Here is a 15,854-nt window from a genome sequence, read left to right as displayed (position 1 = left end):
CATTGACACTCAAAAGACAAAAAGGAATGCGCAACAAACTGTTAGATTTTGCCCAGGATACTTAATTGCAGACACATTTTTCCAGAACCAATGGTGTTACCTCCCGCAACATGGAAATTACTTTCCAATCTAGCACACGAGGATGTAGTAAGTATATGTATGTCTCATGGTTTAGAACCTTTTACACACATTTTTTGTAAAGATTTTCCAAACTTACCTCCTCTATGGATAATCAAAGAAGTTTCACTTCCAACAGGACATTCTTTAAGTATATCCACTACTTCTGCATGGCTCAGGTTCTGTACATTCTGCTGGTTGATCTCAACAATGAGGTCACCTTCACACAAACCAGGACATCCCTGAATGTCTAGAATTTGCTTCACCCTCTGTCCTGTAGGACTGTCTGCTATAGTGAAGCCAAAGCCCTGGGCCCCTTTCACAATGGTTAAGGTCATGAGTTCAGCTTGGGTGGCCCCAGAAGAAGCCATTGATACATTATCATCATGGGCAGGTGGTGGGAATGTGCTATCAAGCTGACTATCTGCTGGAATGGAGTGCAAGGAGTGTGGTGGTCGATCTGTTACGTCTGGAACAGACTGAGAAGTCCTAGAAATGTATTCCAAATAAGTTTCATAGTTATGTCTTCCATTTACCACTACCGGAGGCCTCTCCATTACTGCAAGGGGTGGCACCATGCTGTTGGCAGGATCTTCAGGATCAAAGGGCAAAGGGTATCCACGACATAGCACCAAGTTGACACTCTGACCAATAGGAACAGACTGGAAGAGTTTGACTACATCTGCGTGAGTATGTCCAAGGACACAAACTTCATTAATATAGACAATGACATCACCTAGAAAGAGAAGAAAAAACAGTGACAACATCAGACAATTTCAGCAGTGCAAATTTTTTTTATGAGACAGAGTTCTACTAAAAAAAATTAAAATAAATTAGATCAACATACTGACTCAAATAGTGGAGACAAAAAAAGAAAAGTTTGTCTGCCAGCAAATGTACTAGAAATAGACAATGACAGTACCATTTCTTTTCTGTAGAAGATCACAGCTGAAAGATTAAGAATTTTCTCAACATTTAATCCCTATTTTTTCAATTCCTTTCGGTGCAGTCCACAGATTACCTTTTTATAAGATATAATGGAATTTTATTATTTGGAGCATTGATTGTCAAGAAATACCATTGTTTGGTGAAAAGCAGAAGAGAAAGAAAATAGTAAGCACTCATGATCTTAAGAATCAATGAATGGAGACAAGACTGTGCATGCATGTGCATAAGGAAATACTTTTTGCATTGATCATGATATTGACAGTTTCCTATAAAACGTCATTACTTGACATCAGACATCCAGGACCACTCCAGTCATTTCCTATTCTAGGCATGAACTAAACCATATCTTGCATATCACAGAGATGTTTAGAGGCATTTTGTGGTAGCCACGATGGTTCAAGGACAATGACAGGACAAATTTTACAGGTAGATAGAACAGCTTTTTATTAGAAAAATATACACAAATGTCTGAAAATCAGGTTAATATTTCCAGCTAAATCACCTGTTCAAATAAAATTAAGATACTACTCTTACCTTCAAATCTTATCACATATATAGCACAGAGATGCCAGTCAGAGCATATATATGAAAGCAGAATACTTTTAAGTCAACTGTCTATTTATGCGTCTCAGTATTGCTCATGCACCAACAGGCTTCTGTCCCAAAAAAGTTCAGAAATGAGTTCAAGTTCCTTCTTATTAGAATGGATCTACATATTTATAGCCATAAATAACTTTTTTATGGTACTGATAAGGTGCATATTAAAATAAAAATGGGTAATCAGAAAAAATGATATTCAGAATAGTTTGCTGACCCACAGTTTCCACTTCAATAAAAGTTTGCAACTTTATAACAAAGGAGAAGGGTGTTTGGTTAGAGAACTCCACAAGTTAAAGTATTTTTCTAAGTAAAGATTGTCTTATTTTCCTTCCATTAATTAGGAACAAGAAATCACCTATACAGACAACACTGCGAGGTGTCTACAGGGTACACAGTTCAATAATTGACCTGTCATAACAAAATGTTTTTTAAATGTATGTGAAAATTCAGCAATAAAATGAGAATGATTTATGAAGGATGAGGTGATTTGTGTGGAATTGCTTCAAGTGCATTTATGAAATTATGTCTTTCAAGAACTTCAATCAAAAGATCTAATCAAGCCAGCTGAGGAAAAAAGATGCCAGTGCAAGGGGTGTTTCTATGTGACAACAAAGGCAAAGGCTGTTTCTATGTGAAAATGAAATGGTCAATTCCCACATGATCAGCCAGTCTAACAGCGTGACAGTAATTAATTGCATGTGAACAAATTGTGATTCAGAGAAAGATTTCTTCAGATGTTGTCTAGGGGAAAAAATGCTAAGAGAGTTTTTAAAAATGTTTGTGAATATTATTCATAGAAACCTTAGCAGCTGCAAATACTGTCTTAAATGAGCATCATAAATAGATTTCAAACTATAAGCAAAAGCAGTAAGGTCATTTCATAGTCAGTGCTGAAAGAATTCCTATGCTTCTGTCTCAAGCAGCTGAGCATAAAGCAGTTTTCAAAAGTCAAGGTTTAAAAAAGAAAAGAATGTACTGTACTGAATTATCGTGGCAATGGCTGCAACTCATTCTGATTTGCTCATGTCCTGGTATAGAAAGATCTTACCTGCTTCTCATCCCTGGCTTCTGCGTTAGCAGTGAGGCTGACTGTTGAATTGAGACCTCTTCAATGCATGCTCCTGGTTCAATAGCTTATGCCTTATTAGTACCCTTGCAACTTTTTAGTCCATGCAGTCTCTATTTCCCAAGTGCTGGAAATGCAGATATGTGGTGGGAGGAGACCAATCTGTTTGTTCATCCTCTCTTGCAATAGTTAAGTAGAGTTCAAAAGGAATAATGCATTTATTGTATTGGGCAAGTAAATAATTGTCTGTTTTCACCCCTTCACTTTATGCGTTTGTACAGGATTAGCTATGATATAAAACACAGAAGAATGTTTTTCATAAATCAGATAAACTAGTTGACATTACATAGGTCTCCAGTGAAAAGAAATTAGCTTGTGCATAAGGAATGTGGTCAGGAAATGTATAAGTCAAGTAGTCCCTTCCCCCAGTCACTAAACAGGCAAAATTGAGCATTAGAAGGTCTGGGGTAAGAACTCTTTCTTCAAACAACGACCCTGCATTATCCCGCACGAGACAACAGAAAATTCCTCAGCATTTCCTGAATCAACATTTTTAAAGGTCTTTGTGATTTCTGAGGTGTAATATGAATATCATGTCTAGGCACACTTTGAAGTTGCAACCACTCCCAATTGAACTGTTTGAGACCCATATTGGTGTACGCTCATAGGAACAACATACAGTTGAAGGTTAAAAGCGATGGAGAAAAAGGCACGGGTTACTAAGTTCAACTCAAAGAAATAGCTAAGTGTTGTTAAGCTGGGAAGAAACAGTTTCAGATTATTAGACATGAAGGAGAAATAAAAGGGGTTAATTTCAGAAATCCTTCAAATAAATCTCTGGACCGTAGGAGTTTATTCCAGCTCTACCTCATTTTCCAGGCTGCGAGTTCCTCATTGCAAGCACCCAGCATTTGGGTACAGAGACAAGTTAAGAGCACTACAGAGTCAGTGCCATGTTAATGCAAAGTTCAAAACCTCTACTTTAGGAAAACTCCCTGAAAAGTTTCTGTAGCATCTTTTCTGCCCATTCTCTCCTGATGCTTCTAATAGTAATGGGTGCATATGGACAAGCATAACAGCGATCCCCTTTATAATTCCTGCTTGACTTTCTGAGCAAGCTATAGTCAGCCTCCAGAAATCACAGTTTCACACTGAGTGGGTATCTTTGAAGTTATGCAGAACATTTATATTAAGCATCAAACTTTGCTTGGCTTTTAGAATTAGAACTTCTAAAATGACTGCAGCTTACTTACAGAATCACAGAATGATTGAGGGTGAAAGGGACCTCTGGAGATCACCTTGCCTAAAACCCCTGTTCAAGCAGGGGTTGCCCAGGATCATGTCCAGGTGGATTTTGAATATCCAAAGCAAGAGACTCCATGACCTCTCTGGGCAACCCAGTCCAGTGCTTGGTCACCTTCACAGTAAGAAAGTGTTTCTTGACATTCAGCAGGCAACTTCTGTGTTTCAGTCTGTGCCTGTTGACTCTGGTCCTATCACTGGGCACAACTCAAGAGAGCCTGGATCCATCTTCTTCGCGTCTCTCCTTCAGGTATGTACATACATTGGTTAGACCCTCCTCAACCTTCTCTTCTTGAGGCTGAATATCTCTGTACTGCAATGTCCTCACTATCAGGTACTCTCCCTAGTTTCGTCTTCCTCACTAGCCTGTACAGACTCTACACATGCCCCACCAACCTTGTCTTACTTGAGGCTGTTGAGGGATGAGGGAGACCAGGAGGGCTGGTCTATGGAGAAAGCATCTGAATGAGAATCTCTAGATGCACTAGCAGGTTTGACAGATATGCAGTAGACAGTAAACATCTCAAACATGTATACGATCACACGAACAGATTCTGCTGTCCGGCAGTCAATGTCCAAATTCAGCACTGAATCAAAGAACGTCAGAGAATACTGACAGTGACTAAGTCTCTCAAACTGTCCTACAATTACCTCTGCTTTACTTCTGGCTCTTGCATCTAACTGAGAAATTTAGGAACACAAGCCTGAAGGGGACTTGATGGATGTTTGATACTAGTCCCCTGTTGTCAGGTAAAACACAACATGTTATACTTGATGAAATCCGATGTCATCTCCACAGAAATATCCATGAAGCCGTACTTCACTTCTTTAAATAGCTTGTTTAGCTTATTAATATTTGCTGACCATTGCTTATTCTGTCATGTAATGTTAATGGATTCAATGCCTGAATGCTTGGTTAAAGGTTACATTTGATTAGCTATATATTTCAAAGCAAAAACCAGATCTAATCTACCATTATCTTTTCTTGATTTAGTGACTGGTGAAGAAATTTGTGAGCTTCATCATCATCTAATGACAGCTTCTTACTTAGATTCCTCTCTACAATAATGTTGCAGAGTTAAATCTGGCACCTGGGAGATTTTCTGCAAGCATTAACTTTGCAAAAATACTTATTTTCACAATTGAAGTGCTTGATCCAAACAGAATCTGTTTTATTGACATAACTAATTTCATCACAAATTATCCCAATGTTTCCTGTAATGCTACCAGCTCTATTTCTGTCCTTTCTGAAGAAGGGATATTATTCAGTGAGTCCAGTTACTGTTTCTGCTATGTTTTTATTACTCTTAGAATGTCTGTACACATATCTTGCACTAACATCTTACCCATGTTCCCACCACTTGTATACAAACTCTTTGCTAATTTCTTCTTATTATTGTTTCTCGTGTACTCCGTTTCCTGGTTGGAATTCTTTATGGTACCTCAGTGAACTGAATTACCCATTGGACTGCCCTTGTTATTCAGAATTCTTTGAACTTCAAAGTCTGAATGCAGAGGAAAAATGCAGAATAGATCTTTGTTGTTAATTTATGATCGATTCAAAGATCAGTAGAAATGTCTCCACTGTTTCTGATGGGTTTTGGATGAAACTCTTCGTATCTGTGTTCATGTGTTTAAAATATGACAGAATGCTCTGATTTGGTGGGGGGCAGAGACAGTTCTGCTACCCCCTGGAGCCAGCACAAGCCAACAGCAAGGAAGCTGAGAACAGCCCATGGCTTGACAAACATGGTCAGCACAGGAAGCACCAGCTCTGCAAGACTCAGACTGGCTTTTTTTTTTCCCCCTGCATTTATAGCCGAGGTAAACTCTACTAACTGCTCCAGCATTGCTTAATCCCATCTGCATTTCTCAACCACATACTCTAAATTTTGCATAAGCATACTTCGCATGAGCTTCAGAAGTAGCAATACATGCTTATTGTGGAAGCTTTCCCTCCACCTGCCCACCCACACTCTACTGTCATTACCAGCTATTTCTGTCACTTCTCAGCAGTGACCTTGTCTTCTCTTTCTGCAAAGTGCTGCAAGATTGCTGGCACTGTAGTCTATTAATGATAAATTCAGAGGTGTTAGCATGTTTCCAGTACTGAGATATGAAATGTGGGGGTAATTTTAATAACAAAGGCACATGATTGATGGTCAGGAAAGAGGTGAAGGTTCATTAGAAAAGAGTTTTACATGTGCACATACAATTCCTGGCCACATTGCAGAGAAGTAGTGCACAGTAGTTCTGTGTGCACCAGTTAAACAGTAGCAGCCAAATTATATTCTGAAACTTTGAATCTCAACTTCCTTCCATGTGCCATAGGTATTAATCCAGTACGTGAATAAATAATACGTTATGAATGGGTAGAGGCATTTCTTTGGATGTAAAAGATTTCAAAAGGTTCTGCATAAACAGAAATTTTCTGTTTTCTTGTACTCCGACCTGCTGCAAAAGCTTATAAAACCGATGTGGCTCCAGCTGCTAATATCTGCATGGCATAACTTTTATAAACAGAAGATAAAACCTTGGATCCTGCAGTTCACAGCAGCCTGAATTATCTTTTTTTTTTTTTTAAATAAATTTGGCCCTATTTTTGTTTAGTACTCATTACATAATTACCCTTATTTTTAAAATAAAAAATACTGAATTATAACAACTTCTTAAAGGATATTGTAGTGTAAGATGACTATCGGATATTAACACTGAAATACTTAAAACAGCTGCCAAGAAAATTCTAACTTAATGTCTTTTAATAAGGAACTCTAATTAACTGCTAAAAAGTATCACGAATGTAACCTGGGAAGAATTACATGCATATAATAACCACAGCTACTGACTGGAAGAGCTAAATTTAAAACTGACCATTTTATTATTAGCTTTATAACAACTTTACCTGATAGAGAGTACTGCAGCAGCCCCAGTGAAATGAAAAGAACTGCTGGGAAATATAACGCTCAGCTGTCTCTGCACTCAGAAATAATTTCAGGACCACTTGCTGGTTATGTGAGAACACTGAACAGCCCATTAAAATATCTCCCTTCATACTGGCATGGGAGAACCGTTTCCCAGTCCTCACACTGTACAGAAAGTTTTACCCATGTGCCAAGAAACTGCAGCTGACAGTTAACCAGTACCCACAGATCCCCCTTTGACTCACTGGACTCACTGGGGACTGAGGTTCAGGGGGAAAAATTGGGGTAAGAAAAGTTGTTATTTACTAAAACTGAAAAAAAGTTAAATGAAAATATATTTGTAGGCATTCAGGCACTTTAGGAAAGCCTAAATTTTCCTCTTAATGAAACCTTAGCCAGCAATAGATGTAAATCACCTGTTTGCCATATTTGAAAGTCAGTAGTTCTACAAGCACCATTGTAGAAGCAATTAACTCGGGCTAAAACCTGTCCCCATCATTAGAAGGACTGAGCATGCTGGTTCTGAACTTGGCTTCAAGGACCAACAGAAGGATGTGACAGACACGTGTCTGCAACTTTACCCAACAATCAGATCTGTTGAGTAAGCAGGTCCCATTTTTATATAATCAGGTTTTTAGAACCCATTTTAATTCTACTGCGACCCAGTGCACATGCCTAATTAAAAAGCTCTCTATTCAAAATTTTTGTGCTTAACCAGCATGTATCATGTAATTATACCCAGGCAGATGTGGATTAGTAGAAGAAACTATTTAAATTTTATTTGTATTTTGCATATAGTGGTAAAAGTTATTTAAATAGAGGCATTTAACTTTTTGGGGGAGAGGAATAGAATACCCTTCAAAAAAAAAAAAAACAAACCCAAAACAAAACTAAAGGCCTTGATTATTTGCTGACCCAGAAGACATGAAACAATGCAGTTTAAAAATGTAAGTAAAGCAATAGCAAAAGAATAGCTAAATGAATGCTGCTCATAAAGTGCTAAAGAGCAGGCAAATTCTTTTCCTAGCTAGACAGTTTTTCACTTCTTCAAGCTTCTGAAAGTATAGTGTGGAAGTTAGAACTGCCACTTAAAAAAAAAAATTAAAAGACGTTAAGTGGTTTGGAGGCAAGACCACATAAAAAGAAAAAGGTCCAATTTTCAAGGCAGCCTTTTATTTACAAATTATGTAAGCCTGTTCTGCCTAGGTTCAGGAACTACTTATGCATCCTGAAATGCCTGGTGTCAATGAACTGCATGACAAAACATCAGTGGATCTGAAGAGCAAGATAAAAAAAAATACATACCATGTTTGCATAGCTATTTGGGATCACTTTGAAAGGTGTCACTGTGTGCAGAGGCTCATGTAGAAAAGACACCCTTTTTTTCTTTAGAAAAAGGAGGTCAAAATTTACAACACATTTGCACAACATTTTATTTCTGTGTGCACGGCATCACATTTATCTAGGGATACCATCCTGGGAGGAGGTAAGAATCCCAGTTAGCCTCCCAGCCACCTAAAGGTGTAAGGGTATGGCAAAGCATGATGTCAATACCAAGCAGCCCCTGCCCCCACCTGGGAATTTTGGCAACGTGCCACCTGTCCCTGGCAGAAGACATTTTCCACGGCATTGTTGACAGCACACCATTGCAACTCCTAGCTCTTGACAGAAACTGCTGGGAAGGAAAGAGGATGATGAATGAAGTGAGGAACTAGATGGAGCATTTGCAAGAGGCTGCAGCACAAAGACAAATGGCTTCACATGTCGAAATAGATACATAACCAGGCATTTTCAGTAATAGGCAGCCATGGTTTTCTTGCAAACTGAAATGGTTAACAGAGGTTTTTCCTTTCAGTAATGCTAGCATCACGAGGACAAGCAATAGCTAGTCACATACTGAATTAGTACTTAGTGAAAACTAACCGCAGATAGTTGGATGCTTAAAAAGCACGTGCAAAGACATGCGAGTGGGATAAATGTCCATTTTAAATCTATACGGGTACAACTTGAAAGTTCACTTTGAGTCTAGAGTTATTATTGTTTCTGAGGACATTCCCTGAAACTGCCAGAACATTACTGCCAAGACGGAAGCAGTTTTATAACTGTGTTACCTATTTACTAAGACCATTATTTTCATCATTGTTTGATCAATACTCTGTTTTTCTTGCTGCACCCACAAAGACTGTTCATCCAGGTGCCTAACTTCAGCAGCTGCCTCTCTGAGGCTGGTGTGTATTTGATTTCACTATCAGTTAGGTCGTCAGAATTAATTTAAAGTTAAGACTACAAGCTTTGATTAGTGGATTTTTTGTGTATTCACTGCATAGGTCCACAGTCTAGTGACTAAGTTCAATGGCAGCTGCCAGCACTCAGCACCTCTGAAAACCAGCATGCTTAGTCCAGAGCCAAACCAGGGATGTGGAGCCAAATGCCAGGCACCAAATCTGAAGGTGTTATTACGATGTATTGTTTAGAAAGTTCAATCTGTCATAATAATATGCATCCAAACGCTTCCCGTGAGAAATGTTTAAAACTACTGTTGTCCCAGATGCTGCTGTTAACTCTATAAATTTACTCCCAAACTTTATGCTGAAGAATCTGATTCTGGCTAAACATCTTGTGTCCTTAATCCTGCCTGCTGTAGCAAACTGTGTGCTCATTTACTGCTTCATCCTAGTTATTAGAGCTTCTACTGTCTTGCCAAAACAAATTCAGAATATCTCTATGTGCATTCTTATTTGTACATATACATAAATCCTCAAATCTTGAAAGCAGTCAACTGGTTTTACAAAGTCAGCACCTTCCAAAGACAGAGACGGATACTTTGAAAGAAGTCTGCATTACTAGAGATTAATGCTTTTATACAAAATTAAAGACAGGAAGCATTATATTTGTGTCAAGCAGAATTTTTATGTACCAAAACAGTGGAATAATTTCCAGTTAAATAACTGTTTTTTTACTAATAGTCTACTACTTATAAATACCTCAATGCATTTAAAAGGAGTCGTCTTTGACTACCAATTCATTAACAAATAGAGCGTACAAACCTATGAGTCATTTCCTACTTACCAGTTTCATAAAGCTGTTCAGCCCTTAGGTTGATACATGCTTATCTTATGTATTAGGTTGATACATGCTTATCTTGTGTATTACCTCTATTTTATCTTTTTGATAGTAAAATCATCAACATAAAAGCTACCTCTACTTCAGATAGTTTCTCAAATAACTTCTATACCAAAACATATAAATATATTATGTGCTTTAAAATTGTATGGCAAGGAGAAGTAGTGGAGTTCCTTTCAGTTGTCTCAATGTTTTTCTGTATTTTTCCAGGTTAATAGAGGGTAATGTATTATCAAACTGACATTCCTTAAACGCAAATATTATCTTAGTATCTCTAGAGCCTCTTTCACAGCCAAGCACTCATTTTCAAGGACAATATATTTTTATTCTTTGCAAAAACAATTTAACACCTTCACCACTGAATAATTTATACTCTTTTCCCGCCCATTCTTGAATGCTACACTGAGTCTAAACCACAGAATTCAACTTGCATAAGAATTTTATTTCTCAGATGAAGGAGGCAAAATTATTAACAAAAGTCCTACCAAACACCTTCTTCAAAATTGCTTTATAACACACAGGAAACTCCAGCCTTATAAGGGTTAGGAATAGGTCACTTTTCACCCTTATAGCTGCATGGTTAAGAATCACAGTCTCCTTTTTGAGGATGACCCAATCTCACACTAGCTATTCTGCCTCCTTGTGTGTCTCATTCACGTTTTTGATTTTCTGTTTTGGTATGTAAACTTTCTGTGAGAGACACAAGAATTTCCAGTAATTTTCTATGGTTTATAGCACGCAGGACTCACAATTTCATTGTGACTTCTTTTCCACTGCAGTAAATATTTGAACAGTAATAAACAATACTGCAGGGTAAATACTCTGTAATTTTCCAGTGCAATGTAGTGGTTCAGCTTAATGCTTGGATCTTAACACTTCCAACAAACTAAGCTGCATTATGGATACATCAGTGACTGCTCAATAGCTGAATCTTAGATTTTCTATACAAAGGGGCATTAATCCTCTGTTGTGAATGAGAAATCACCATATCTCCCTCTTCAGTAAATAATTAATTTTCTGGTTGTTTGAATTTATTAATTCATTAACTAGCCAGTGAATAAAAGTAAATTAAAATGGTTTATTATGAATGACTGGGATCCTGTATCAGACTATTTGTTCAGACTGAAAAAGCAGTCTCACAGTATGCCTGCCATCTCCCAATGCTCTCACTGTGAATCATCTCATGGGTGGCATGCAGTTAAAAGGCTCTTCCCAAACTGATAATTCTATCTAATTTTTCCTCAAAAGGATGCCATTTATTGTCATTTGCTTCCATAAAACGTTTCTATCCTGCTCCTGAAAAAGTAGGTGGTACCACTTCTCCTGAGAGCATATTGCTTCTGTGTCCATCAAAAAAAGAGAGCAAGCTGTAGTCTCCCATCCGACTGGAGACAGTAGTCATAGTGACAGAAGCAATCAATGGGAAATTTCTCTCAGTATATTTTATGCACAGCTTACCCTGATTTGCGAGCCTGTGAAAATGGTGGGAAATGGGACAGCCACTCCACAAACTTCCTTCTAAGAACTATCAGCTACCTGAGAAGTGCATGAAGGCTAAAAGGATGCAGCACAGTAGATAGAGGAGATAACTAAGGATGAGCAATGGACGAACCTGTGTGCTGTGGGACATAGGAACTGAAGGAGCAGGAGGAATCTGTGGTGTGAAGGCCAGCAGCAGAGTGCTACAGATAGTGGAAAGGAAACTGATGCGCACTGGGTGCTTTGTTCTTCTCTGTCTTTAAAAATATCCTGACTGGCTGCATGTCTAAGAGTCCTGTCTGCTTCAAGGAGGCACAAAAAGCCTGGAGCATAATGGTGAATCCTGCTACAAAAACTAATGTTTTAAAAATGGATGGTAATTTGTATATAAAACTGCCTTTGTTATTTTTGTTTTTTATGACAGTTCAAGTACGAAATTATTAATTTTTCAGGCTTGCATGCACACAATGCTCACCTACATGCCCTGCCAGAAAGCGATTTCCAGACAGAAACCACAGTAGGGTGTCAACTGTATATATGAGTGGTTTTCAGAAATACAGTGAAATGACACAGTCATTAATGCCAATGGGGATTACAATCAGAGGAAACTCACCTAAGGTTAAACTAAAGAACCCAAACAACCCTAGGTATAAAAATGAAAGCAGGGCTCCTTGTCTATTTAAATTCTTTCTGCACTTACTATAATCAAGAAGATACAAGTTCATGAAAAGAAACCCAAAATTGTCTTTATGAATCACTCAAACCAAATCTGGGGCTGCTGACATTAACAGGAGAGACATCACTATAAATAACATTGTCCTACCAGCAAAGTTAAGCGTGGCTGGGTGAATGAATTCAGTGTTTGTCTGACACTGTGTTTTGATTTTGTGGATTTTGTGATGGATGTAGCAAGGAAAATGTGTACCTGTTCACAGCAAAATAGATGAATTTCCAAAGTAGAGCAAGATGTACAATACTTGAAAACAATGTAGTAAATGTTATAATTACAAAATGTAATTATAATATGATTTTTCTAATTTTATACTATTAAAATTTTATATATTATGTTCCCAGTTAATATTTAGATCAGATCACCGCATTTTCAAACTGGTAGTCCTTTAACTCTTCTCAGCAAGGAATCCCCAAATTGTTTAGCCCTGACAGATTTTACACATACAAAGATGAACCAATCAATGCATTTAATGTAACTGTGAATACTGTAAACTACTACTGAAAAATTGTCAGGGCTGGATTTTCAAGGTTAATAAACAACTGAAATTACAGTTAAACAGTGTGAAGAAACAAATTCTGAGAAGTTCTGTATTTTTTTTCATTGAGAATGAAATTATCTTGTCTTTTCACTATTACTCCAAACAATGTAAATTATTATTCTACTTGAGAGAACTATTTTAACAGCACTGCTAGCATTTTCATGGCAAGGAGTATTCTGATTCATCAGGGACAGTGGAGAAAGTTTATGCAACGAAAACATCTGATACCATGCTGTTAATGTCACTATAGTACAATTACTAACACCACTTCTATGAATTATTTAATATGCTAGGGATAACGAATGTGAATGTGTCTCAATGTACTCACTTGTATGATAAAGACCACAAAAAGAGAGAACACTAACTTTGGTCTGTGCAGTGACCATACCCATTTTCTTTCTCAGACTTCACTGTCCTCCAGGATTTATTGCAATGACCTGCAGATTAAATGCTGAATACCATGAAGTGCTCCTAGTAGAACTTGTCTAACAGGCAATTCTGGAAAACAGAGGGATGCATACTTTCACACTTATTCATACAGCTCCAGCTAGCTTCAAGAAGAGTAGTGATTTAGAAGGAGAATCAGTGGTCCATTTAGTCTAAACACTGGAGGATGCATTTTGGATTCTGAGGCAATCCTGAGTTTATATAAGAGCAAGCAGGGATGTTTCTCTGGTGCAGTGTTTCTGATAACCACAGGTGGCATGTTTTCTTCCACCTGTGTTCACCTGGGCTTGAAGGCACAGGACGGTCTTTACTCCGATAGAGCTGAAACAATCTGCTTCTATGTCCAGCTTCAGGCTGTTGCTATCAGACAGTTCTCCACAGCACCAGAGATCCCTTCAAGCCAGCCTAGTACAAGAGGGCTGTGAATAGTGGAACTGATAACGTCATTTAAGTGACATGGACACAAAGAAAAGAGCAAATACTAGCAGCAGTGGAGGGAGAAACATAATGGTGTGGAGAAAAAGTAGGATAAATCCTTCTCCTATCAGTGCCTACTATCCCACATGCTGGCCAAGGAAGCTGAAAGTCCTTGCCTGTCAGTAGATAATCTTAGGTACAGCATGTTCCCCAAACCTAATAATGGCTCTGTCCTAGCATTCAAAAACTGGCACCATCGTTAAAACCAGTACTGTCAAAGATGAGCTTTAGGTCCGATTGCAGGTCTGCTGCACACAGAGGGAAAAAGCGTTTGCACATACCACATACGCTTCTCCCCCACCAGAGTCTAGTAAGGTTTTATTTTGGATTATAAGTAAATGGTTTCTCAACTTGGTTCTTACTCCCTCTCTACATTTCTTTTACTGAAGGATTCTCCCCCTCCCCCCAACTAGGAAAAGAAGTAGAACGAGTACTTGTCTGTGTGGTTATTTTTGTGTAGTTCAAGGGAATATGCAAAAGCAAGACTGTTTAAGATGACTGATAATATATGCACTTTCACTTGCACTATTTCACTTGCACAAACAGAATCCATTTGGGAAGCATGAGCTCAAGTCATAACAAAGATTTTGAATACCTAAGTAAGACCCAGATGTGCTCAGATACCAAAAAGATGTGAAAGAGATTAAAAGCTGTTGTCATTAAAAGAGAAATTAGTTACGTGAGCATTCTGCAATTTTCCCAAATCCCTCACTCTCCTAAATAAATAAACAGACACACTGCCTAATTTGAACACAAAAACAGGAGGTGTGCCTTCACCTAGTGGCAAATCAATACTGTTGCATCAAATTGACTGAACTGTAAAAAGGCAAAAGAAAAAGGAATAAAAATTATATGAGTTTAATGTGATTTCTTTCCCACTAAAACAGGATTTAATAGAACATCTAATTTCATCACATACAAATATAATAGTAAGGCTACAGTGCATGAGAAATTTAAATTACTCTGAAGGAGCAGGTTCAACATATAGTCTGTCCCTAAAAACCGCTATGCTAGATGGAAACAGAGGTCACAAAGAAGTCCTGGTAGCCCATGTAATTTCTAAGAGTTGGGAGAAGAACCTGCTACCACTGCAAGAAAGAGTGAAAATCTTGCTGAAGTCTGTTGAAGAGGATGCAGTTATACTGCACAAGGTATCAAGCATCACTCCACTTGTCAACTGCAGAGTTGGGGCTGCTTTCATAGATAGCCACAGGAAGGCTCTCTGGCACTGACTAAACATACTGACTAGTCTTGACTTAGAGATGGAGCATTCCAAGTCTCTTTTGTGGTATCTATTATACACCCAAAAAGAAAACTTTCAAATTGAGGAAATGATAGATTGAAGTTTGTCTGCATGCATTTGATGTGTTTGCATTGTGCAAACAGATTTTGATACACTCTTCATCAAGATTTTAACCTTTGCTTTAGGGCCTTTGTTCCAGTCCCTCCCCTTTCCTGTAACTGGTCTGGCTCTTCCCCTCAGCTGCATTCCAGTGATGTGTGTGAGAGAGAGAGAAAGAGGGAGGACCTGATGTTGAGTTCTATGGCTACTGCCACTCACTCCTGCAGTTAACTGGTAGAAGACACGAACGAGGGAAAGCCTGGCTTTTCCTGTCAACCCAAGATAAGCATATTCTAACACACACAGGCAAAATGAGGTTAACATCTACATGAGCATATATTTCTATTTGGGAAAGACAAAATCCATATCCTTGGGATCAGGCTGATCACTGTAAAAGTGAATACTCCAGGCCATGGAGCCCCTCAGTGATGTATCTGTAAGAATATTTCATAGATGAAATAATACTATAGATCATCTACCTCGCCTAGTTCCTAGAAACAACTGCATCTTTTTTCTGAAATGGAATAAATTTTATGTTTCTTTTATATATATATAATTTATATATTCACAAACACATGTATATTTTTACAGAGATGCACCTTCAGCACACCTACGCACAGACATACAGATATAAAAGCACTTCATCATACACATTCAACATCTGCTATTAGTATTATCACCAGTGTTATATTGCTATATTACACTTTCAGATACAAGCAGATACCTGCACTACATACCATCGTTTGATAGTGGATTGTGTC

At 38.1% G+C, this 15,854-nt stretch overlaps 1 protein-coding gene across 1 annotated transcript in view; it reads right to left on the bottom strand.

Annotated features, from left to right (window-relative positions):
- Positions 1 to 217: 217 nt before the first annotated feature.
- LOC104497712 (membrane-associated guanylate kinase, WW and PDZ domain-containing protein 2-like) overlaps positions 218 to 15,854 on the bottom strand; it is a gene marked incomplete at its 3' end in the record, with an annotated part of 31,809 nt that continues 16,172 nt past the window's right edge. The window contains exon 4 of the mRNA XM_010140994.1: positions 218 to 853. Within this exon, the coding sequence (XP_010139296.1) occupies positions 218 to 853 (636 nt within the window). The remainder of the gene's footprint in view (positions 854 to 15,854) is intronic.

This window comes from Buceros rhinoceros, unplaced genomic scaffold (assembly GCF_000710305.1).
Source record: "Buceros rhinoceros silvestris isolate BGI_N320 unplaced genomic scaffold, ASM71030v1 scaffold7588, whole genome shotgun sequence".
Taxonomy (NCBI): Eukaryota; Metazoa; Chordata; class Aves; order Bucerotiformes; family Bucerotidae; genus Buceros; species Buceros rhinoceros.
The sequence above is the reverse complement of the archived record's forward strand: the minus strand, read 5'-3'. Positions and strand labels throughout refer to the sequence as shown.